Source organism: Eschrichtius robustus, chromosome 10 (assembly GCF_028021215.1).
Source record: "Eschrichtius robustus isolate mEscRob2 chromosome 10, mEscRob2.pri, whole genome shotgun sequence".
NCBI classification, from domain to species: Eukaryota; Metazoa; Chordata; class Mammalia; order Artiodactyla; family Eschrichtiidae; genus Eschrichtius; species Eschrichtius robustus.
The window spans coordinates 24,309,429-24,335,772 of record NC_090833.1 but is presented as its reverse complement, the minus strand read 5'-3'; the positions used below and the strand labels follow the sequence as shown (position 1 = coordinate 24,335,772).

At 42.4% G+C, this 26,344-nt stretch overlaps 1 protein-coding gene across 1 annotated transcript; it reads right to left on the bottom strand.

Annotated features, from left to right (window-relative positions):
• Positions 1 to 2,554: 2,554 nt before the first annotated feature.
• FRRS1L (ferric chelate reductase 1 like) lies at positions 2,555 to 21,715 on the bottom strand. Its single transcript, XM_068553279.1, has 5 exons — positions 21,463 to 21,715; positions 10,167 to 10,251; positions 7,959 to 8,097; positions 4,728 to 4,974; positions 2,555 to 2,748 (listed from the first exon to the last, which is right to left on the bottom strand). The coding sequence occupies exons 1-5, from the start codon at positions 21,698 to 21,700 to the stop codon at positions 2,576 to 2,578; spliced, it is 882 nt and encodes a 293-aa protein (XP_068409380.1). The 5' UTR covers positions 21,701 to 21,715; the 3' UTR covers positions 2,555 to 2,575.
• Positions 21,716 to 26,344: the final 4,629 nt, after the last annotated feature.

The window sequence follows — 26,344 nt, the reverse complement described above, 5'->3', positions numbered from 1 at the left end:
ACAATGATTATTGTTAAAAATGTCAACTCTGTTTTACAGGGCAAAACAGCATTGTTACGAAAGATCTTTCGATTTATGTTTCAAGAGACAAAAGTTCAGTGTTTGCTAAAGGAGTGATCACAGGTCGAAGAATATAAAAATGTTGGCCAGTCTAGCAATGTATATGGAATACAAGATTTCTGGACCAAACTTGCCATGGGAGTAGAGTTTCATTTATTTATTCATTCAACAAATGTTTGCTGGGTACCTACTATGCAGTCGTGTCTGTTATAAGGATGAGTAACAGGAAATGGTCCTTGCATTACGGAGTTAGCAGGGAGGACGAGCCAGCAATTACAGGAAAGTGTGATGAGTAAAATAATGGGGAAGCCGAGTGTGCTCTGGGAGCATTTGGCAGGGACCTGAACCTACTGATACTTAGTCCAGGGGGCTGGAGGAAGAAATACTTACTCTGTGACCTGACAGGTGCATAGGAGTTCAGCAAGCCCAGGAAGTGGAGAATGTTTGGGCACAGGGAACGTCATGAGAGGTGAGAAAGCAGGTCTGAAGAACTGAGAGCAAGTCAGTCTTGCTGGGACAGAGCAAGGTGAGGAGTGGTGACAAAAGATGATATTGGAGGTAAACAAAGTGGTTTGCATTTCACACTAATGGAAATGAGAAATCGTTGAAAGTTCTAAGCACAAATATGCAAAACTGGTAATCCAAGGAAAAACAATTCATGAAACAATTAGCTTGACTTGAAATGTAAGCAGAAGGAAAATCCCTTAATTTATTCCTTCCCTGCCTGCTACAGAGACTAGCTCAAGTCTCAATTTAGTTTTAACCTATTTATGGCAGAAATATTATACACGTGAGAGGGTGAAATATAAAAATATTTGCTTTCTTATTTACAACGTGGGTGCCTGCATACTCAGTGTCCTCACTGCTACACAACCACTGTACCTTAGAAGGTGATGCACAGGCCATCCTCAGCCAAGGCTGGAGGGCTTGGTTATGAGTCAGGTGGAGCCAGGGACTTGAATCCGATGACTTGAGTTTGAATCCATCACTCGCTTGATGTCATTTCACCTCTGTCCACCTGCATTGAGGATTGTTTCTCCTACATCCCTTGGATGCACGCAGTAAATGTCACAGAATCTGGATGTTTTCCTTATTTTTGTTCAGTGCCAGAAGAATGTGAAAGCTTCCCCCATAGGAGAGGTGGCCTTTCACTTCTGACATGGATTCCAAGGATGGCATTAGAAATCACAGTCTCCAGTGTTGTTAATCACAAAAACCACAAAGTTGGAGCCAACTTTAAAGCAATGGGGTGGGGAGTTGCGGGGGAGCCAGAAGACTCCAGAACTCTACAGTGGAAATGCCTCAGCAGCATAATTATACCCAGAGACTCTTTTCCTCTAAATGGGCTGTTAACTCAGTCAGTTGGAATAAAGGAACATTTGGGTTTCTTTGAAAAAAGAAAATGCATTAAGTCAAGACATTATTATAAATTATGCTGACTGCCAATCCAATTTACAAGTCTGAACATTTGAATGGATACTCTAAGTAAATTCACTTGATGGGTCATTTCGCATTTGCTAATTAAAAAAAAAATGTCATCTTTAAAATGTTTCTACTCCAAATCTCCACAATCTCCAAAAATGTTAATTTATTATCAAAATGCCTTGAATATTCAAGATGATTTGTCTATTATAATACACATTTAATCATACTCAATATATGGTGACTGACAACAGAATTAGCTGTAACCACAAATAAATACCTTAATTTATTAAATACAGTGATAGTGGAGTCCAAATTCTAACTTCTAAGAATGCCCATTTTTTTTTTATCATTAATATAATTTTACATCTTCAGGAACACTCACAGTTCCATTTCTAACCTTTCCAAGCAGCAAAAAAAAAATGTGTTCTTTTAGCTACTTACTAATCCAGAAGATACTTCAAATAAATATGAACCATTTTCATATCACTATTATCTCCTTCATTCTCCTCATTAGCTGTGTAAGTATCCAAATGCCTTCATGCTTTATGAAAATTTGAAAGTTCTTCTGCCTAAAAGGCTGACTGTGAACTTGGGCCATCCAGTGAAGTTCTCCTTAGTATTACTCCAAGTAACTCTCTTGAGCTGTAGTTGGAAGAGTAAAGGTTGTTTAGAGACATGGTTTCTATGCCTAGCTTTCTCTACCTTGCTATGTGTTATCTGACCAAGTAGCCAAGGCTACATGGCAAGAGAGTCATAAAAAGGGAGCCTTCCTGGGTCTCAAATCCCATTCAGTACGATGGCAATAATAATGTTCATCAAGCCAACTCAGAGATGTTGGGAAGCTCAAATAAGAAAACATATTTGAAAGTGAGTGCTTAGAAAAGTTTTAAGTACTTTCCCAAAGTATGGGGTCATTATTAAACAATCCTCTTCGCTTAGAAAAGAAACTTGCTCTTTCTTCCAGAAAGCTGAATCATATAAGTCTTTTTTTTTTGTACATAATAGAAGCTAAAATTATACTGCATATTTTTTAAAAATATACTAAAGACTTTCTAATAATGCATTGAATCTGTTGGCTTTGCAGCTGTGGTTAAGGGGTTCCCATCAATAAGTAGAAGGTCAGGGCAACAATGAGAAGCAGACAGAATGGAGAGGAGAAGGTCTGATAGGCAGCTGATGGCATAAAAATGTCCTCATACTTGTAAATACTGACAACACGCTCTGAAGTCGGTGGTGAGTCTATATCATGTCGGGTGATGGAGCCTTTAAAGAGGAAAGAAATAAAAAGGAAGGGGCAATAGAAAAAAGGTACAGATTTAAAATGATACATGCAAACCACAGAAAAACTAAACTTCAAAGAACAAGAGCTACTATTTTTTTTTCCAAATATATTTTTTATGTATGGCTCATTAACCACTCCTGACCACATGGACTCCCTTGCAGATGGAAGTCTATGGGATATAAAGTGGTAGCCTGCCCAGGCCAGACCAGAGAGGGTGTGGTGTGCTGTGTGTCTGTATGTCTGCATGTCTGTCTGGCAGAGTGGTGTGGAATGGTACAGAAAGTAAGAGGATTAAGATACCAAACAAGTCTTTGGATGGGCAACATTTTTGACCTGGTTAGAAGAGGAAAGAGGGGAAAGGCTGTATGCAAAGGCTGCTTAATAAGCTGAAATTGATAGGAAGGGCCTGACCTTTGGATTAACCCATATGAAATTTAGGAGACTAAGGCATATGAATTTAGAGCAAAGATCTCCTTGAAAATAGGGCTCAGAGTGAGGGTTTTTTAAGGTAAGATTTGCTAGAGAAGCTGTGTCCAACTGGACATGTCAAGCCCCTGCTGCAGTGTCCGTGCTGGCTCCTGTTAACACAAACCAAACTCCTCCGGCTGGCAAGAGTTTTTCTCTCAACTGGTCCCATTCACCTCTCCTCCCTAACCTCAATCATTGGTCACCTACATGAATTCCCAGGCTTAACTATGTACCTCCAATTCATACCTTTCTTGAGGGAAAGGCTAGACACAGCTACCAAGAGGCAGAACCAAACTCAAACCCAGAGTTTTAGATTCCAAATCCCATCATTTAAAATGAGTTCATTTCTCCAGCCTAAGACATAGTTTATTTCCCAGGGCATTGAAAGTACTCAAAGGTATAATTGTAGGTCCCCTGTCGGTAACCTGGGAAATAAGCAAATGGAAAAGGTGTCACAAATCTGGAGGCATCCATATGTTTTCCCAACTAGAAACAGGCAAAAAAAAAAAAGGTATAAAATCTCCAATCGATCAATGGGAACAATTTGAAGAGGAAAACAAGATCAGATTAGGCAACGGATAGTTGATGAGAAAGATGCAATTCCCAGAATGAGTTCTCATACAGGGACTGAGAACAGCTCACTTCCATCCTTGGTCAGGCCACCAGGCTGATGAACCAGGAGGAATGCTGTAGACACAGTGTAATTTGATTTTAGCAGCCTCTCAAAGGCCTCATGATATCCTTGGGTCACTGTTGGGGAAATGCTGAAGAGCCTTGCCGCCCAGAGTGAGGTCATCAGTGGACCAACTTGTTAGAGACGCAGAATCTCAGACCCACCCTAGACCTACTCAAAACTGCATTTTAACAATATAGCCAGGCAATCCCCATACACATTAAAATTTGAGGAGTAATGGGCTAAACAGTAGGATAATTTGGTAGATTTATGACCACCAGAATAGTCATAAAGTGAGTGTCAATCTCTAGAGAAGTCACCAGAGGCCCTTTCCTGTTCAGTATTTTTCTATTTAGAGCATAGGAGTTAAGAGTACTCCCTGATTTTGAAGTCAGACAGATCTAGGTTTGAATTTCAGTTCTTCCATTAATTAGCTATATAGCCTTGAGCAAGTCCCTTAATCTCTCTAAAATGAGGATGATAATTCCTACAATTCTGGAGGACGTGGTGAGGAGTAAATGAGACCATTGTGAGAATGAGAGTCCACATACCATATACAGCAGACACATGATCTGTTTCATTAAGCACAGAGCTCATCATATACTATCCTGTATATCTTGCTCTAACTATGCATGTGTATAACTTGTCCATTTCTGTGTTCATGTGTGTAAGTCCATTATAGCATTCTGAAGGCAGAACATTCCTATCGCCTTTCTCTCTTATGTTAGGCAAGTGCTTATCACTCTCTCGCCCAGTAAGTAAGGACTACAATCACAGCAGTGTCTGATGTTTAACTCAGATACCAAAATGTAAGCTTACCCTGAATGGCTGGACCCCAAGCAAACAGATAATACCAACTTAAATGCAGATCAACAATCATTTCATCTCTGGGAACGTTCACAGGCCGTTTAAATCTGCAGGTGACCCGATTATTCTCAAAAACTCCTTCTTCATCTCTGGCAGGGTTTCTCTGAATCTCCTTTGCCCACTGGCCTACGTTATAGAAGTGCTGTACGCGCACCCTGCCGTTGTCGTCGTGGACGCAGGCCATGACGTCGTCACCACCCTAACACGAAAGATGATGGAGAAAAAAGTCAAAGGTGTGTCTTTGGCAAACTTTTCTGCTAGAAAGAAATTGCACTCCGAAATATACGATCCATTAACTCTGTAATTGGAAGCCCCACCCCCCAAAATTGTTCTAAAAGCCATTAAAAATATTTAACCAGGGACTTCCCTGGCGGTCCAGTGGTTAAGACTTCACCTTCCAGTGCAGGGGGTGTGGGTTTGATCCCTGGTCAGGGAGCTAAGATCCCACATGCCTTGTGGCCAAAAAAACCAAAACATAAAACAGAAGCAATATTGTAACAAATTCAATAAAGACTTTAAAAATGATCCACATCAAAAAAAATCTTTAAAAAAAATCTTTAACCAAGTGACCAGAGTTTGTATCACCGTAGCTGACATCGAGTGCCTCCTAATGAGCCATTTAGAGAAGAATACATCACCAGCTCTCCAGCAGTCCTGCCGAAAACACAGACACTAACCTAATCATAAGCAAACAATCAGACAAACCTGAATGGAAGGTCATTCTACCAAAAAACTGGCCTGTAATCTTCAAAAGGGTCAATGTCATGAAAGACCAAAAGGAAAAGAAAAAAGAAAAGATAAGAAACTATTTCAAAATAAGTAAGACTAAAGATACATGACAGCTAATGGTGTTCCTAGACAGACTCCTGAGTCATAAAATAAAAATTTCTGTAAAGGGCAGTATTGGGACAAAGGGCAAATTTGAAAATGGACAAGTATATTTGATAATACTATTGTATCTATGTTAAACTTCCTGAATTTAATAAACTATATAATGAAAAAGAATGTCTTTGATCTTAGGAGATACCCACTTAAATATTTAGGGTTAAAGGGTCATGATATCTTCAATTTAACCTCCAAAGTTTCCAGAAAATAATAAAAATAGTAAGTAGTAGCAGCAGCAGTAAAGAGACATAAAGCATATGTGGCAAACGTTATTGTTTGTGAAAAAGTGATAGTGGTGACAGTTCCACACCATGAATGTAACTGATGCCACTGAACTGAATACTTTAAAACGGTAAATTTTAGGTTATGTACGTTTTGCCACAATTAAAAAAGTTACCATTTGGTGAATCTAGGTGAAACATATATACAGGAGTTTATGGTCCTATCCTTGCAGCTTGTCTGTAGGTTTAACATTTTCGTAAAAAACAAACCAAAAAAGTTATAGGTGTTCATCAGTTATAACAAATGTACTCTTCTGTGAGGGATGCTGATAATGGAGGAGGCTTTGCATGTATGTGTTGGGGGGGGCATATGGAAATCTTCGTACCCTCTATTCAATTTTGCTGTGAACCTAAAACTGCTCTAAAAAATAAAATCTAACGAAGAAAACAGTAATGCATCATTTCAAAAAAAGTTAAAGGTTATTAAAAAGGGGTTCCATTTTGCTTTTCCTGTGCATCAGCTTTTGAAAAATTTTAAATCTGTGCTTCTTGGAGTAATAGGAGAAGAAAAGAGAGACCTATATTTTATTTTTTTTGAGACCTATACTTTAAAGGCCTCTAGATAGCAAAATGTCAAACATAAAATCTGAATGCTCCTCACTCGACCTCCCTCCTCTGAGCCCCCTAATCTTAACAGCTGCATCATGAGTGCAAATGCATTCCAGGACAAGAAATGGTCAACTGCACTGCAAGCCAGCTTCTGGGATGGCACACACCTGCTGTTTCTCCTATTGACCCTAAAGTAGGAGATAAGTGATATAAATGAGTATCCATGCCGTCTTACCAGGTGGACCCACTGTCTTACAGCCTGGACTGAGAAGTGCATTCTTCTAGTGACTCTCCGAGAACAAACTCACTGGAGCTCTGATTGCTTAGCCTGATCCCCCAGTCTCTTCTTACCACCCACATACAACCTATGTCCAATCCACCAGCAAAGACTGTCAGCGTTACCTTCAAAACATATCTGAAATCTGAGCCCTTCCCACCACGCCTGCTGCCATAACCCTGGTCTGAGCTGCCCTCCTCTCATTGGAAGAACCTCAAAACAGACCATGTGAAGAGAAGAAGTGTCTTGTAGAAAAAGCAGCAGCACACGCAAAGGTTCAAAGGCCTAAGAAAGTCTGGCTATTTGGGAAGCACCTTGGCACAGTGAATGGCAAATGTTGACGCTCCAGAGGAAAGAGGATGCAGCAGAGGCACAGACAGAAGCAGAGGTAAGGGATGGTCAGCTACCTGGGTTCCTGCCTGTTCCCGCTCACAGTCTTTTCTGAGGACCAGATGTGTTCTTGCTCATGCATACTGTGGAAGACTGAATCGTTGCACACAATTCTTCACTCCCCTGTTGTTATATTATGTACATACACCTTCACAAGGCTTCTTGCTAGAGGAAGTGTATTTCCCTGCCCCTTCATTCTGGGCTTGGCTGTGTGAATTACTTCAGGCAATGGAATATTATCAGCAGATGTGATGTGAACACAGGTTTGAAATAAGCTTGGATGGCTCTTGTGCTTCTGCCTCTGCCATGAGAAAAACACGCCTGAGTAGCTACTGGTTCCAGAATGATTACAGAATACCTGAATCTAAGCCACGGCCTGGAGCCAAGCCCAGCTGAGTCCCAGCCAATCCACACACATGTGAGCAAGAAATAAATGCTTCCTGTTATCAACCCTGTAGTTTTGGGGGCTCTCTTGCAGCAGTACTGTGGAAATAACTAATGAATACAGGTACCACGAGACACCTTGTATTCTCATAACCAACCCTTCCATCTCCGTTTAAGCTAGCTTGAATTTTTTTTTAACTTGTAATCAGAGAGCCGTAACTAGTATAATTGTTATAAGGATTTGATCAATTTACTTGCTTTACTTTGAAAAAGAAAATTAAATGCCAGAAATCGGCTTCTCCCATTTAAAAGTGGCGTCATAACTTAGGGAAACACAACCGTGCTCATTCTCTAAAGTCTAAAGTAGCACGGCAAACTAAAGAGAAAAATTAGCTTCTATCATGCTTTGTGTCTTACCATTTTCCTGTCTGAAGAGAATCCAACTGCTACCCAACCATCTGTGTCTGCACTCAGCTCAAATTCCACATCAGCCCCTATCATCCGGTAGCTGAGGAAGTAGTCACAGGTCTCTGCATTACAGCCCGGTTTGCCATATCTATAGGATATATCAAAACAGATATTACTGCTTCCTCAGCCACTTACTCAAAATACATTAACAGAACATCTGTGTGTAAGGCAGGACGCTAAGCAATATTAATAAATAAATTAGATCTTTGCTACCTGGGATCTCAAAACCCCAGTTTCACTCAGGAGAGACCATGGAGATGAACCGCTCCGCTTTATCTACCTGCAAACTGAGGTCCAGAGATGGGAAGGAACTTACCGAGTGAATCAAGCTGCAACAGGACTGAACCTGGGCCTCCAGGCCTAGCCAGGGTTCTCTAGAACCCTGTTATTAGAGTTTCTCAAATATTAATTATTATTGAATTATTTCTGCATCCCTTTTAGAGAAAAAAAATTCTCTGAGTTAATTTAAATAATTTAAATTACCAGTTCTTTTCACTTACAAATTTTCAATTAAACTACAAAATTAAACTAACAAAAATGGGCAAATTAAATAAAGATTAAACTACAAAACGAGGAACTTTTAAATTCATAGCATTCACATGATAAATGATGTCATTTCACTGAAAGCGACTTTCTGCTTACCTGCATGTAGTGTGTCTGACTGGACTCTGCAGGGTCTTTATTTTGAGCATGTTCTTACTACTAGACATGACTCCACTCCCCTCCACTTTTATCTATTTGAACTGCTCCACAACACTTATACATACAAGGCACCAAACAAATGCCTCATCTGGTATTCACTGGGCGCGAATGCATCATTTATTCATAAAATTTGCTTTTGCTCTATCGGACTACTTGGTGCTAATACAATTCAGACACTAAAGTATAGAGCACTGTAAGGTGGTTATCCAGATAACCAGATTATGCGTTTGTTAATCTGTTTAAGGAACATCACTGACATGAAAACATGAATTTAAATTTTCTTCCAGAGGACGTGTGGATCCTTTAAGGATCTGCAAGCCCTAGTTTTAGGAACACTGCTTTACACCGTTTTCAGAAACGACAGAAAATTGTAGCAACGGGTGGGATAATCTAAGCTCAGATGGAAGGTATCTAAAAAGTACAGGATGCAAGGCTGCCAAGTATTGACGGAGGAGGGAGACAAGGAACATGCAGCTCTGCCGGCAGATACCCTGAGAAGCTGGCAGGAGGTGTAAGCTCAAGACCACAGGAACTGGGCTGAAAAACCTGAAAAGGGTGAGGAAAGCTAAAAGAGGGGTGAATGGGCCAGAAAGCAAGTCTCCCTGAAGCCAGCAGGGCACTAAAACGCCTTCCCTTCTCAAAAATATCCCCTAATCACCAGAATTATTCTTTGCTGGCTATCTTCCCCAATAATAGTATCACTGGATTTTTTTAAAATTCCTTAGAAATACACTTGTAATCCAAAGAAAACTCAAAACCCCCATGTTCAATTGTTTCTCCTTGAGCACTGAACCAAAAAAAAAATCAAAACATTCAGTGCAGTGGCCATCAAAATCTTTACTCAAGGACAATTTGTTTTAGGATTCAAAGAAAAGGAGGCTTTCCCAACAAAGCACAGCTGTCTAGACGGGAGCCCCACTGTCTACACTACTGTTTTCTAGCTCCAGCCCATCACGTCTTGACAGAATACTACTAATAATCAGGCAGGAACTCACTAGATCTGAGACAACTAGCTAGACACAATAATCAATGCATAATGACTAGTTAGTATCATACAGCTACCCATAAGTCATGACTATTGATTTGAAAAGGAACTGGGTCTTAGGCACATCTATTATTGCCTGTCCCATCCACACCCCTGCTGAATAAGCAGAGACATATTCTGTGTTATGTGATTCTTTTTCATATAGCCAACTGGTTAGACACCTGAGCCAATGGCGTACAGTCATAAATGAAGAACTAGAGAAGAACGTTCTAGGGCCAACGGGCATGCTACAGCCCAAGGCTTGGAAGACTGAAACCTGGTGTGGCCATCAGAAACAAGCCGCATCCCTGCTGAAGTTATGAGGGGTACAGGTCCCTGGTTAGAGTGAACTGCATGCAATTTAAATACTACCTTGAGAAGTAAAATCAAAGTCTTGGCTTTAAAGTTATCCAACTCGCAGATCTACCAACCTAAAGCATCCCTTAGTTTTTCCACAGTCATCCACTTTGATTTTGGCAAATGGATCCACAGGAGGAGCAGTAGGGAAAGGGTAACCTGGCCAGTGAGAATAAATAATGGTTAGAAAATCCAGGAACAACGTTTCCAATGAGAAATGCTTCTTTTTAGTAGGTTGACTATTCTCTAGCGCACGCGTCTAGAAATGGTGAAGGCCTCAGAAAAGAGCTTTGTTGAAGCCTAATCACCCTTTTCATGAGGGGCAGGTAGGGGCACACATCTTTGAACCCAGCCTTACGTGTTAACTGAGAAAGGGCTTTTTCCTCATTTACAGGTAAGGAGCCTGAGGCACTGAAAGAGGGCATAATATCATACCCACTGGTTCACCACTGTCCCCTGAGAGTGTGAAAATCACAGTTTTATACAATACACATGTTCTAAGAGAAAAAATAAACGAAACATTTCTATATTTGATAGCAGAGGTTTTCCATTTATAACTATATAATAGGATTTTTCTGTTTCTCTGAAGTTCCATTTTCCATTAAGCTGTATAGAACATTTTCTTATCTCACTAACTCTTTAAACACATCATTTCATGCATCTTTCTTAACATCATAATGCATTCAACCACACATCAAAGGAAAGCCTGTATTATGCTTCCAGTCTGTGACACAAATATTTTTCTTCTAGGCTGTTCACTCCCTGCACCATGTGTGATTCATCTTGTAGTCTCTGCCCAGCACAGTGCTTGACACTGGACATTGAATGATTGTCAAATGAATAAATAAAATCACCCATAGATATTAGGCAGTGCAAATACACTTTAAAAAATTATTGTATTAGTTTTTCTTTTCTCACTATTCTGAAGTCCTTTCTTTGTGATTTATAATTTTTTTAAATGAGGTTTTGTTCACTTTGTTTCATTAAATTATACTTTTAAAAAAAGCCAACAGCAGACGCAAACTATTACATTTAGAATGGATAAACAAGAAGGTCCTAATGTATAGCACAGGAAACTATATTCAATATCCTGTGATAAACCACAATGGAAAAGAATCTAAAAAAAGAATGTCTATATGTGTATAACTGAGTCACTTTGCTGTACAGCAGAGATTAGCACGACATTGTAAATCAACTACACTTCGATAAAAAAAAAAGTCACCAGGCCACATTTTCCTGGTTCATATCTGTGCTCCCTGGACAGTTCATCTCTACTACCCTAGATCTTGATCACATACTAAAGTACAGCCCTACCTTTTCACCATCTTTAAGTACTTGGGCCAGATGCATTACTTTTTCTATTTTCATGCTTATTTTACGCGAAGTCGTAAATCCACTTAAGTACTATAGACTGAGTCCCACCTTGGATGAGTTTTTTGTTTTTCTCTTAATATTTATGGAGTTCGATGCTACTATGTTAAGCATCATCCTATATGTTCTTCCTCTTATTTCTCACTACAATGCTGTGGCTATTTTTCCTCAGAGTATTTATCCAGGAATGCAATGACTACTTATGTTTTTAAGGTTCTATAGGTGTCTGAAAAAGACAATCTCTTGTAACGTTGCTTCTGACTCAGGTTCACCATTTCCTTCCATCATCCTACTTCCTAGCATCTAGAATAATACATCAGCATATAGCAAATTTCCAGCTCAATAAATGCCAGTAATTATTACTATTGGATTATTATTACTATTAAATTTTTAAACTAACCATTGGGTAAGATCATCTCTAGAAGAAGAATGGGTTTCTAAGCTCCAAATAAGAGCAAGTTTTGGAACAAAGCTCACTTACAAATGTATTGAACTAGTTTATTAATGTTGGTAAATGGCTTATTTCTCGGGGCTTTTCTAGCACTGATTTCCTATTTTATATGCTTCCAAATCTTGGAATGAGAACTTTTGTTGTCAAATGAATTTGGGCATCATTTAATAATATCACATTTTCTTCTCATTTTGTAAGATGTTTTGTTTTTTTAAAATATAAATTTATTTATTTATTTATTTATTTTTCACTGCACTGGGTCTTCGTTGTTGCACGCAGGCTTTCTCTAGTTGTGGCGAGCGGGAGATACTCTTCGTTGCGGTGCGCAGGCTTCTCATTACGGTGGCTTCTCTTGTTGCAGAGCATGGGCTCTAGGCACACAGGCTCAGTAGTTGTGGCTCGCAGGCTCTAGAGCGCAAGCTCAGTAGCTGTGGCGCACGGGCTTAGTTGCTCCGCGGCATGTGGGATCTTCCTGGACCAGGGCTCGAACCCATGTCCCCTGCACTGGCAGGCAGATTCTTAACCACTGCGCCACCAGGGAAGTCCCTGTAAGATGTTTTGTAATAAAGAATTTGATTGGTTTTTGTCCCTGGTTCCTGGGAGGGAGACTCTAAATCCTTGGAATTTCCCAATGGGTCTTTCTTATTCCTGAGCCCCTTGGGTTCACACCTGAGTTTATGCTAAGAGATAAGATGACTCAGAATGGGGACTGGTCACTAGAAAGACGAACCACGTGATTAGAGGTTTGGGGCTTTGAGCTAGCCCTGCCTCCAGGGAGGGGGTGAGGGGCTGGAGATTGAGTTCAATTCTGTAGCTAATGATTAAATCAACCATGCCTAGGTAATGAAACCCCAGTAGAAACACTGGACACTGAAGCTCAGTGCAGCTTCCTGGTGGTGAACACACTGATATGCCGGGACGATGACAAGTCATGATTCCATGGAGAGGAATCCTCTCCTTCCAGGACAGGACATGGAAACTGCATTCATGAGCCCCCCAGACTCTGCCCTGTGTGTGTCTTCATTGGCTGTTCCTGAGCTGTATCCTTGATACTAAAACTGTTATTGTGTGTACAGCCCATTCCTGAATCCTTTGAGACGTTCTAGTGAATTATAGAACCCAAGGGGGGTTGTGAGTGGCCCCTGGATTGGTAGCCAGTTGGTCTGAAGTGAGGCTAGTCTTGTTGTGGACCATGCCCTTTAACCTGTGGGGTCATTAGTGCCAGAACTGAATTTCAAGACACCAACTGGGGTTGGTATCAAAATATAAGCAAAGCAATATTATGTATTTTTTTTCCTGAAATTAAATGATCTCACTATTTGGAATAAAATAAGTTTGGACCACATGCCAATATTTAAGCTCCTGTATCTCAGCTACAACCCAGCCTCTACAGCCAGCTGTAGGATGGGCTAGTACTCTGCAAACCACATCTCTCCTTTGCCAGCTGGCTAGGTTCTGCCAAAAGAAAACATTAAAGGGAGGTTGGGAGGCAGGAGGAGGGAAAGATCATTTGTTCCTGTTTGATTGCTGTCCAATATGCAAGTCCTCAGCAACTCTACTTCATCCTTGCATTGGCAGTCAGTTTGAGTTTACAGCTTTTTTCTAGACTCCCAGGACCAGCCTCTTCAAAGGAACCAGCATCAGCTGGGCAGACAGCCCATTCTCAGAGGATGGGCTGCACCTCTGGGGTGGGGGTGGGAGTGGGAGGTCCCTTATCTGAGCTCTTGGTTCTCACAACCTCAAGCCCTTCTCTCTGCTCCCTCAGCCCCAGGGCCGGCAGTCGCTTCCCAAAGTGACTTTCTCTGAGCTCCCTTTTTGCTTCTGCAGTCCCCTCAATACCTTTTCAGACAGCTCCCTGCGCTGGTTATCCTGTTTTAAAAAGCTTAAAAAATTGGTTTCTGTCTTTCTGACTGAACCTTGATGGGTAGAGACTAAGTGTATTAATCCTTGAATAGCAATACAATGTAAATGTTTGTAAAAAACCGTATCTTATTAGCAGTTATCATCTTGAAGCCTAGAGAATAAAGATATTCAATCGGATCTGTTTCACATGCACTGTACAATTTTATTGGAAAATTATTTTGATTGTAGAATTTTAATTTTTAAATACCCTAGGTACACAGAATTAACAATATTTCTTGATTTATGGAACACTCCGTTGTATGGATATACCACATTTTTTTATCCATTCAGGGGCTGACAGACATTTGGGTTGTTTCTACTTTGGGGCTATTATGAATAATGCTGCCATGAACATCTGTGTACAAGTCTTTGTGTGAACATATGTTTTCAGTTCTCTTGGAATAGAATTGCTGTGTCATATGTTAACTCTACATTTAACTTTGTGAGGAACTATCAAATTATTTTCCAAAGCAGCTGCACTGTTTTACATTCTTACCAGCAATGTACTGTGGGGGGGGTGGGGGGTGGGGGGAGGTCCTTTTTTTTTTTTTTATTATAGCCATCCTAGTGGGTGTTAAGTGGTATCTCATTATGATTTTGATTTGCATTTCCTTAATGACCAATGATGCTGAGTATCTTTTCATGTGCTTATTGGCTATTTGTATATCTTCTTTGGAGAAATGTCTATTTAGAGCCTTTCTCCATGTTTTAATAGGGTAGGCTGTCTTTTTATTATTGAGTTGTAATGTATTAGCTTTTTAATCTCTGCTATGTCTAGGGTTACTTCTCCCTTTTTTCATTCCTAATATTATTTGTCTTCTCTCTTTTTCTCCTTATCAATCTTGCCAGAATCCTATTGTGAGAGTTAATTTTATGTGTCAACTTGGCTAGGCCAGGTGCCCAGATATGTGGTCAAACATTATTCTGGATGTTTCTGTGAGACTGGTTTTGGATGAGATAAACATTTAACATTTTATATCAGTGGACTCTGAGTAAAGCAGATTGCCCTCCATAATGTAGGTGGGCCTCATCCCCAGCTGGACAGAACAAAAAGACTGACCTTCCCCAAGCAAGAGTGAATTCTGTGGCAGATGGCCTTCAGACTTGAACTATAACATCGGCTCTCTCCTGGGTCTCCAGCCTGCCAACCCGCCCTGCAGATTCTGGACTTGCCAACCTCCAAAACTGTGTGAGCCAACTCCTTAAAATAAACTTCTCTCTCTCTGTCTCTCATCTATATATACATACACATCCTATTGGTTGTGTCTCTCTGGATAACACTGACTAATACATGTATCTACTTCATTCATATTTTCAAAGAATCACTTCTGGCTTTTTTGATCCTCTTTAGTGAATATTTGGTTTCTATTTCATTAAATTCTGCTATTTCGTTATTTCTTTCCTCCTACTTTCCTTAGAGTTTTTCTTTCTCTAACTTCACAATTCTTTGGCACTTCTCGTTTTCTTATATCAACGTTTAAGCCCAACAATCAACTGCCTCCAGGGGTTTCTGCCTGGACATTCCACAAGCAAAACAATTCCAGATGCCCAACACTGAGCTCCTCCACCTCCCAGATGCCCTTCCTCCTATGTTTTCTATCTTAGTGAAGAATCCCACCACCCACCGCCAGTCTCCCAACCCTGAAACCCTGGAACATTTCCTCCGTCACCATTCCTTTCATTCCCACCCTGAAACATGAGCCTGCCTCTTGGCTATTGCACCACCTCTTATCTGATTCCCCCACTTCCCTTCTAATTCTTCCACCAGCGCCAGGTTTCTAAAACAGAAATCAGATCTTGTCACAACGCTATTTGAAGACCTTTACTGACCTCTCCCCACCCCCTCCTATCTCTCGTACACTCACTCGTCTTCCTTAGTCCTGAGATGTATGCGTCAATCATCCAGCCATTCAGGTTCTCCTTTTCCCCTTAGCTTTGTCCATGCTCCCACTTTTCTTTTCTATAGAAGTATAAGTTGATTTAGAATGTTGTTGCTCCCACTTTTTTATTACTGGTTTTTGGTGGTTTTGTTTGTTTGTTCCTTTCCCTCCACTTTCCATTTTAGTGCTTTCTTTCTCTTTATCGAAAATTAAAATTTGGATGGGCTTCCCTGGTGGCGCAGTGGTTGAGAATCTGCCTGCCAATGCAGGGGACACGGGTTCGAGCCCTGGTCTGGGAAGATCCCACATGCCGCGGAGCAACTGGGCCCGTGAGCCACAATTACTAAGCCTGCGCATCTGGAGCCTGTGCTCCTCAACAAGAGAGGCCGCGATAGTGAGAGGCCCGCGCACCGTGATGAAGAGTGGCCCCCGCTTGCCACAACTAGAGAAAGCCCTCGCACAGAAACGAAGACCCAACACAGCCATAAAATAAAAAATAAATAAATTAATTAATTAAAAAAAAAATTTGGACGAAGACCAAATAATATTGGTTTGAGGCAAAAAAACACATTTTTTTTCTCCTTACCTTTCCTTCTTCTCACATGTGCCCTGTAAACCCCTCCAATAACTGTTCTGTTTTGGAGAATTAAAGCCATTTTTTCCTCCCTTCAAGAGGCACTTATTTTCTTGGTTCATTTCTCCAGGTTCTCAACATGCTTTCGTGGTTTCCATTCTTGTCTAACTCGCAGCCACTATCTGTTCCTCTTTTGCAATCCCTTGAGCCTGTTTCGCCATACTCCACTGGGTGGGTAATGGCTTCTGGTTTGCTATTTATTGCTTCTAATTAACTGCTTGGATCACAGCCCTCAGGTATTAATTTGGTACTTAATTCCTTGAAGTTTTAACCAGAAATTATCTGTTCAAATCTCTGAGAGCTACTGCATCAGCCTATTTCTCTTTCTGGACTGCCTGAATTGTTTCTGCTTATCAGAACCATATAGTGAAGCAAAAATGTCACGGGACTTTGTAAAATGGAACATTCCACCCACGTGGAGCCCGTTTAGCAAAGCTTTCATCATGACACTCCACCACTCAGGAACCTGCAGTTCCCAACTGACTACCCCATCAATTCCAAGCCCCTCTTTTCAAGTTTGCCCATAAAAATGCCCCATCCCGCCTGTTCCACTGCATTTCCTAGCACATGTGTTTAGAAGAGCGGGTCCACAGGGACCCGCTCTTCTAAACATGCTGGACACCTCGCACCACCTTATCCATAAAGTCAATCAACAACAAACCCACGCGGTTCTCTGCTACTTTCTAGCTGTGTGACTTTAGCTACAATATTTAAACTTTCTGGGGGTCAGTTTCCTTAACTCTAAAGTGGGAATAGCAGTAGTATCTAAGTCAGAGTGTTGCTATAAAGATTAAAGTTAATATGGGTAAGGTACTTAGGACAGTGGCTGGCACACAGTAAGCACTTAATAAAAGTTAGCTTCAGTTAGTGCTATTATTGGGTTAGAGTCATGGATATGAATTAGATGTAGATTATTTACCTTTAAATTATTTACCTTTTCTGTGATTTGTTTTGGTTTTATTCTCCCGCCCAAAAACTATATATATATATGCTGTTTCTACTTTGTCACTGAACAAGGTGATACTATCTTTGTTCAAACCAAAGTACAAATGAAGAGATACTATAAATGAAAAAAAAAAGTGTGCATGTGCCTCTGTGTGTGTGTTGGGGGGGGTCTTTTTATTCTCAGTACATATATATGCACCACAGGGGAAAAGCATCCCAAATGTTTATATGTATGGTGATGAGTTATGTATCCACATACAATACACAGTAGACACAGGAAGAATATAGGCAGATGAAGGAATTCCTGCCCTTCCCCCCAAGCTCTGTTCTTCTCTGTACTGCTTTACTAGCTCTTTCCCAAGATGGGAAAAATTGTGGTCAGAACTCAATGGTCAGAAACTCATCGATGGGGTCATGTTTTACAAGTGGTCAGACTACTATGCCTTAAAAATAAGCAACCTTGAACGGTGTTCCTTTTTTCCTTCCTAGGTAGGGTATGGCCCAAGGGCAAGCCAGCTACCATCATCCAAGTGGCTGGCTGATGAGTCTCAGGGCTTGCTCCGCAGACCTGGTCTATAAATCCTAGCAGCAAGGAAAAGGGAGCTGCAGGCTTCACTTGGGACTTAACCCTAAGCCAACACCCAACTCAATTGTTTTCAGAGAACCCGCAGAATAGGAGGTTTGCCCATAATCAGGTGGTAATCTGTTTTATATTCGACTGTTGTTCTGAATATACAGATTCTGGCTTGAGAACCTCAAGGGTAAGAGGTATGAGTGACAGGAGTCAAGCACCAAGAACGTATCCAAACTGTTAACCATAGAGAGCACAGAGGGTCACAGCACGGTTAGACAGTGTGCTCTGGGAGAATATCTTGCCTAATGGCAGGGAATGGGAGGAGAAAAGCAGAGAAGCCCTCTGAAAGAGGTAGCAATTGAGCTGGGACGGTAAGGATGAGGAGTATAGGCTAAGACAGTGGGAACCCCCAAGAATTCTGAAAACTAGCATCATTAAACCAAAATAGAATTTAAATGAAAAAAAATGAATATGTTAGGGGGTGATGAGAAACATCAAATCAGCCAGTGTTCAGTCTGCGGCCTGAGGGTCTTGGGCAACCTGGACACTGGAGAAATGGTCTCTGGACGAGGCGGGTAATGGTCATTGGGCTCAACCAAAGTTTCAGGGAATTCTCCATGCCCACCCCCATTATTCTAATTCCCTTTTTCTGATTTCATACTACTGGGCTACTTTTTCATTAAAAATTCAGTTTGTCGGCAACTTTGAACCTGAGAAGGGGGTACCCTGCATAGAGAAAACAGCCCAATCACTAGAAAAAGACAACCCCACTTGTACTGATAGAAAGATAGAATAGTTTAAAGGTACTATTTCTACCTCTTCATTTGCCACTTCCTCCAAAATCAACTGGGCTCCCTCCTTCCTTCTCCACTGAATTCATCCCAGGAAAATCCACCCATTACCTCTCATTTCCTGAATCCATCAACTATTTTAAGTCTTCACTGGGCCTCCCCATGGCATGGGACACTCTTCCTGATGCCTTTTTCCTTCATCTCCTGGGTGGGAAACCATTCTGGGACATTTCCTGGTTCTGCTTCTCCATCTCTGGCAGTACCCTTTCAAGGCAGTGTCATTGATTATTTCTAAGGATCTTGGGAAAGTCTCTACTCAGGACCCACAAGGCTAAAGCCTAGGCCCAGGGTAATCTAGTAGACGTGCTTCCCCTGGGAGGCTCACCCCACAAACATCCCCGCTAGCACCCACCAGATGGTTGTAGGATCAGCCTTTGAAGATAAGTGAAAGGATCAGAGAGAAGAGTAGAACGGACAGTGAAAGCTCAGAGTGAGGGAAAGGAAGGAGTGAGAGATGGTTGTAAATGAAAGTTGGGTCAGACAGAAAATTCCAGATAAAGGAGCTGAAGCTTCACCCAGGGAGTAGGTTGGAACCATTGCAGATTTTTGAGGGTTAGGGCCAGGCTTCAGGTTGTATGTGCAGAATGGGTGAGAGTGCCAAGCAGACAAACTAGAGATTTGTACACATATCACAGACCCTGCTACCCCTGTAGGGTCACCTCACCTAAGTGCCCTCCCCCTTTTGTCTCACCAAAGTCTCTCACACTTCCTGGTTCAACTCTATAAAGCTTTCCTTTGGGCTGCAGCCCACCTGATGTCCATGTTCATAAAAGTGCCTGGACTATACAACTAACTTCATTCTCTCTATATATACAAACTGACATAGAATCTGACCTTGTTCTCCATTTGTTAGGTGCATGTGCCCAATGAGAATATAATTTCTCATGTGCCACCTTTGAGTCACCTGGCTGTGTGCTAGGCTGACTATGAATAACTACGTATTACATGCTTTCAAAAAGAGATGGATTTTGTACTATTTATTCTTTTATAGAGTGACAGATTCTACTTCTGCTTGTTGTTCCCCTACTCTGCCCCTGCATTCTTTCCTTCTCCCTGGCCACATGGCTGCCCAGATAGAAGACTCTACTTTTCAGCCTCCCTTGCAGCTAGGTCATGTAATTAGGTTCTCGCCAAGGGAATGTTAGTAGCAGTGATTTGTGCAACCAGCCTAAAAGGTAATTGTCCTGAACTCCCTCTCTTTCTCCTTTCCTCAAGCTTGAACAAAGACGTGCAAGCAACCTGACTTCCACACAGATGAGGACAAAGCCTTAGAGGGTGGGGGAACAACATCAGGGAAAGAATCTAGGTCCTTGAATGACCTTGTGGAACAGAGCTGGACCACCTGCCCAGACCAGCCAGATTCAAGTGAGAGAAAAATAAACTATCTTATTTAAGCCACTGTATGTTGGGGTCCCTGTTTCAGCAGTTAAGCATCTACCCAACTAATATATTTCCCCAAATCCTTTTCTCCATATAATACAGTAAGTCCAGCTTTAGAATTGGGCAGATTACTTCCCAGATAAAGGCTACATTTCCCAGCCTCCTCTGCACCTATGTGTGACCATATGACTAGGTTGTGGCTAATGAAGTGTAAGTAGAATTGTTACATGGGCCTTCTGAGCAATCTCCTTATAAAGTAGTCAGTGACCTTCTTCCCACTTCCTCTTTCCCACGGTCTGGAAAGTGAATGTAATGGCTGGAGATGAAGCAGCCATTTTGGACCATGAAGTTACATTCTAAGAGTTGTGAAGAAGCAGAAGACCAGGATTAGTGTCTCCGATGACCAGTTTTAGACGGCCTACTTCTAGATTTCTTTACGTGACAGAGGAACTTCTATCTTATTTAAGCTATTAATGTTTGTTTGTTGTAGGTAGCTAAACCTAATCTTAAGTAACAGATACATCCAGCATCATATCATCTGCTGGGACACACAACATTTCAAAGCCCAACTTGATTCTTGGATATTCCTCTTAGCAGAAGAAAAGGAAAATCACTTTCCAAATTGCAGAAGTAAGAGGCCAGTTTCCATTCCTTCTGAAGAAAATCAGCTTGGCTTTTGTGCTCACTGAAATACTGCCTCTACAGGGAGGTCATTGAGGGACAAACCCCCTGTCTCTGGGCCCACCAAGCCCCAACAATGGTGGCTCACACTAGGGACACATGACGTGGGAAAACAGTAAAGAAGTGGGATGGAAGTGGGGAAAGAGATGTGACCCAGCTCTCATGGGCAGGGCAGTGAGCACGAACACAACGCTGAGCTTGGGACACTAGCCACTGCAAATTTAGGTCCATACAGACAGGGAGGAAATAAGGCAACATTTCTCTTTAAGTTGGGATTTCCCACCAGCTGCTCTTCTCTCACACACGCTAGGCCAGATGGCAGTCTCCTCCCTTACCACCCCCTACCCCAATCCCTGACAGAGACAGAGAGTGGAGGCCAGATGCTGAAAACTGGGGGAGCCTAGACTCAGCCCCACCTGTCCGCGGCTTCGCAGGACTTGGCTGACCCCCTGCCTCTCCCGGCCTCAGTCTCCCCACCTGTAAAGCCAGCAGCGGGTGGAAGGCGCTGACAGCTCTTGGGACCACTTGTCCAGGCGGATGGGGAGTGGGAGCCACGCGCTCCCCGTCCGGGCCTCGGCCGTGCCGGCGCCGCCTCCATTCGCATCCTAACCAATTGCCCGCCCCCGCCCCCGCTTCCTGCCGCCTCCGGCCCCCGTCCCGGGTCTCCGCTCTCGCAGCCCCTCATCCTCCCGCAGCCTCACCCTCCTCGGACAGGTAGCGTAGGTCGTAGAACTCCCCCGCGAAGGTGCCGTAGGAGGAGTCGTGGCGCGGCACCGCCTCGTCGGAGCCCGAGTCCCCCCGCGCGCGGCCCCGGGGCCCCCGGCCTCCGGCGCCCGCGCCGTCGTCCGCGGGGCTGGCGGCACAGGCGACGGGCCCCGCCAGCAGCAGCAAGAGCAGCGGCGCCCAGGCCCCCGGGCGCTGCCGGCGCGGCCGCGCCATCGCTATCCACGGATCCCGCAGCCAGGCCGCTCGGGCCGCAGCAGGGGCGCCGCGGGCGCCGGGCCGGGACTGCGCGGCCGCCGCCGCCGCCGCCAGCACGCGTCCGCCCCCTCCCGCAGCCCGCGCAGCCGCGGAGCCGCCCGCACCCGCCGCCTCCCAGGCTCGGTCTGCGCATCCTCGCTCGCGCCAGAAGCGTCCCCTTCTTCCTAGCATCGTCTCCTCGTCGCCTGAACTCTCTTTCTCTGCCTCCGTTCTTTCTCCCATTTCTCCTCCCTCCCTCCACGAGTCTCTCACAGACACAGATTTGGCCCTTCTACCCTCTTGCTGCTACTCAGAAAGTGGTCCACGGAGCAGCGGCATCCCCAGAGGCCAGCATGTTAGCATCTCTAATTTCGGGCCCCACGGCAGACACGTGACTCAGGATGCATTTTATCCCCGGGAGACCCCAGTATACGTTCACATGTAAGAAGTGCTCCCCGGAGGGTTCACCCTGAACACACCTTGTCAGAGTCACTGCTTCACCCACCTTGTCCCAGCACTTTTTGGTTTATATAAAGCACTTACTATATCCATTACTTCTCGGGCTCATCACTGAAAAAGTTGAAATTGCAAGATCCGCACTTTATAGATAGGTAAACCGAGGTCCTTAGGGCCACTTTAAACATAGGTAAACCGAGGTCCGAGGTCCTTAGGGTCTAGCTTCCCGAGGGAAACTAGAACCCAGCTCTTTGGGCTGGATTCACATAGATTTTTGGCGTGTGCAGTCAGCAGAGGCTGCAGGTGCCCTTGCGTAACGTGCCCCCTTCCACACCAGGCAACTGGTTTACTGGTTTCCCCACAGTGAGCAGGTACAGGCCTGGGCAGGCCCAGACCGTGGAATTCCCGACTTTCCCAAATCCATTCCTGCCGCTTGCAGTTCAGTTCCGGTTGTTTACTCAGCCATTCATTCATTCATTCACACCAAGCACTTAACTACATGCCAGGCCTTTCCAAATGATGGCTTTGGAGTGATAACACATTCAAACTGCTAAGCTGTTTTCCGCTAGAAAACATGGAGACGATTCTTTTTATGCTAGTATTGCAGATCCAGCATTCTAGCTTGCTTTTAAATTTTATTTTATTGCATAAACAAACAAAATAATTACGGAGGCAGAAAAGCATAGAGGTTTCAAACGTAGGCCCAGAAGTCAGGCAGTGCCGCGTGGTGGTCAGTAACCTCCATGATGCACTGGAGATTAGGTAAGATGATAGAGGTGAGGATCAGTGGTATTGAATGAATACCTAAATTTATAGTATTGAACCCTATGACAATGAACGAATGAATATGCCTATGGTTATGAAATACAAAGTTTCAAAAGAAACTAGTGATTACAACCTTTTTTGGCCCAGGAGAGATGGGAGACAGGGGACTGCTGTGGAAAGTGAGTTTTGTGTGACCCAGAGGTCAAATGTTTGCTTTTAGGTATCAGTTAACACTGATGGTGGGTTGTCCAATTGGAGTTTAAACGTGTTTATCCTGACAGGTGATTCAGGTATAATTCATGGAAACACTGGGCTTCACTAGGTCTCCCAATATCCCAGTCGTTGTAAGAACTATGTCAGATTTACTGCTTGAAAAAGGTAAGATGAACTATAATTACTTTAAAAATCAAAACAAAGACATTTCTTTCCCAAAAACATAGCTTTCAGAGGATAAAATTCTAAAATACAAGAAATCCAATCAATTGAAAATCTGTTAGAGTAGTCCTTAAAGAACAAAAAAATAAAAAAATAAAAATCTTGTTAAAAATTGAAATGTCTTTCTTTTCATCTTCCTGTTTATCAGGAAAGATATGGCCAATTTTAAATGGACCAATGTTTAGCAAAAAAAGCAAGCATTGGACTTCTGATTCTGGTGTTGATTCACCGGTTTGGGAATCCAAGCTGTTATCTATTACTTTATTTTTTATTCCCTTCATTTTAATTAATACAATTAACAGTGATGGTGCCAGATATAAGGCAAATTAAAACCAGGTCATTCTTCTGGTAAACTGGTCTGGTAAAACCAGGTGGGCTTTTTTTTTTTTTTTTTTTGGGCAGGGGATGTTGGGTGCTGGTGTTGGAGAAGGGTTTGCACCCACAGCTTAAATTGAGGCTTGTAGGTAAACTGCAGATTTCAATGACCTACCCATGATCAAGGACCTGGGGTCCATGGACTCAAAGGCGGACATAGATGGGTTTTAGGGGTGGTGTGAGGATCCAGTGAAAGTCCTGGAATGATGTGTGACGTATAGCTTTTTCTAGGGAGAATACCCATAATCTTCATGGGTCACTTAAAAGTCTGCACGCCACCCCAGGGCCTTAGAACCTACTCTGGTTTCCAATTCCTTACGGGCTTGGCTGCTTCCTTTCACGAGGTTCTCTCTCATCCACTTAAATTGCTTTTGGGATTTTCTTATTATTTTTGTTTTCTTACAAGATTTCAGCCCTGGAGGGAGACCTGTTCTCACCCTCAGCACATATTCCCTACTTTGTTATATCCCAGGTTTTGCATAAACCCTCTGCTCCCCACTGATGTGAATCCACAATACTGTGGTTTTCTCTTTTGTACATATTTTTCAAGGAAGAACGTTTCCTGAACATGCTGAGACCACTGCCTGAACAGGAGTTGGGTATTCAAACAAGAACTTAGAGATGAACCTGAGTTTAATTTCATTTGCATTTTTTCAAAAAGATAGCACCTTTATTTTCTCTTCTCAAAGCCATTTCTCTAAAACAATTTTTTTCTGTTATAAACTTCACCCCCCACAAATCAGTGCTGCATCTTGGTATCTGACCAGTTTAACAAGAGATTTGCCCACGCTTCTGTCTGTCTAGTAATATATGTGATTTTTTTCACTTTTGATTGTTTATGAAATAAAAGTTGTGATCTTGGCAGTTCCTCAAAAAGTTCAACATAGAGTTGCCGTATGACGCAGCTATTCCCATCTCAGTTATATACCCAAGAGAACTGGAAACATATGTTCACAAATGTTCATATTATTCATAAGAGTCAAAAAGTGGAAGCAAGCCAAATGTCTATTAATTGATGAATGGATAAACAAAATGTGGCATATCCTTACAATGGAATATTATATAGCCATTAAAAAGGAATGAAGTACTAATACATGCTACAACATGGATGAAACTTGAAAACGTTGCATTAAGTGAAAGAAGCCAGTCACAAAAGACCACATATTGTGATTCCATTTATATGAAATGTCCAGAATAGGCAAATCCATAGACAGAAATCCAAAGACAGAAAGTAAATTAGTGGTTGCTAAAAGATAGGGGGAGGGGAGAATTGGTAGTGACTACAGATATGGAGTTTCTTTTTGGAATCATGGAAATGTTGTGTAATTAGATAGTTGTGATATTTGTATGACATTATGAATATGCTAAAAAATACTGAATTATATACATTAAAATGGTTAACATGGTGAATTTCAAGTTTTTTAAAAGCTGTGATCTTTGAGATGATGAAAGAAAGATAAAGATGGTAACAGAATATTCTTGTGCTATTCTAGGAGTGTAAAATTTGGGGCATTCAGGTGGGATCTTCTGAATGCTCTAGGACCTCGTTTTTAAACTCTTTAAACATAAGGATCTCCTATGTAATCTACAATCCACAAACCTGGGGTTTCAGGATTCCCAGGCCACTTGCATTAACCCTCACCCCCATACCCACCAGGAGTCTGTGGCTCACAGTCTGGAACACTTGCTCCGGAATGATTATGTCAGCAAGCTGATTTTTCTCCCTGGACATAAGATGTGTTGTGTGACCGTATGGTACTGTTATTTTGGTTTTAAGTATATAAAAAAAGGCGAAGTGATTGTACCAATTCATTTTTATCCCTATGAATCCACCCAACACAATGTCATCTTCTCAGGTCACAATGCCAAGCACCCAACATACATGTACGTAGGCAAATAACCAGGACAACTGCTGAAACAATGGAATCCTCTTGATTTTACTGGTTAGAGTTGAGCTGCCAAAGGTACTGGGTTTTCATATACAGTAACAGCCAACTTGTTTGTGATCAGACTTCCAGTGACATCAACCTTCAGAAACATCTGTGAACCCAGGGGGACATGGGGAAGAAGAAGCAGGCTCAGAGCCTCCTGAGAACAATGGCCAAAAAGCCCATGCATCCCTCCTCGGAAGCAAAGCCAACCTGACACGTATGTAACACTGAGTTTCCTGGCTTCCTCAAGAAAACTTCAGTTTTGCCCTGGAGGTTTCCATCAGAGAGCCGGAAGTGAAGAGCAGAAGACTGAGAAAGCAGGTTAGAAAAGGAGGGATTGGCAAGAGGTGACAACCCCAGAAACAGATATTTCCCCCATACTGTACAGGAACACATTTTGTATTGTGTACACAACATAAAGAACGGCTAAAGCTGTTTTAAAAGTACAGCCGGGGTCATGTAGTATTGGGGTGGGGGGGGGGGTAAAAGTTCCCAAATACCACAATTGCCCCCAGACAGCTTCACCAATAGAGCAGACAGCAGTGCAAACCATCAATGAGAAAAGCATTAGTCTGTGAAAGGCAAGCCAAGCCCTGCACATTTGGATAGTTCCTGATGACATCACTGCACCACACCAAGGTACAAAAGGGGCTGATGTTTG

What these genes read in the sequence shown, in the direction of transcription:
- FRRS1L (XM_068553279.1), bottom strand. Translation starts at nt 21,700, where the DNA reads ATGGCGCGGCCGCGCCGGCAGCGCCCGGGGGCCTGGGCGCCGCTGCTC. An exon ending in AAAACTAAGGGATGCTTTAG is followed by an intron (nt 8,098 to 10,166) that starts GTTGGTAGATCT and finishes TATATCCTATAG; the next exon opens with ATATGGCAAACCGGGCTGTA. An exon ending in TTGGGGTCCAGCCATTCAGG is followed by an intron (nt 2,749 to 4,727) that starts GTAAGCTTACAT and finishes TCCTCTTTAAAG; the next exon opens with GCTCCATCACCCGACATGAT.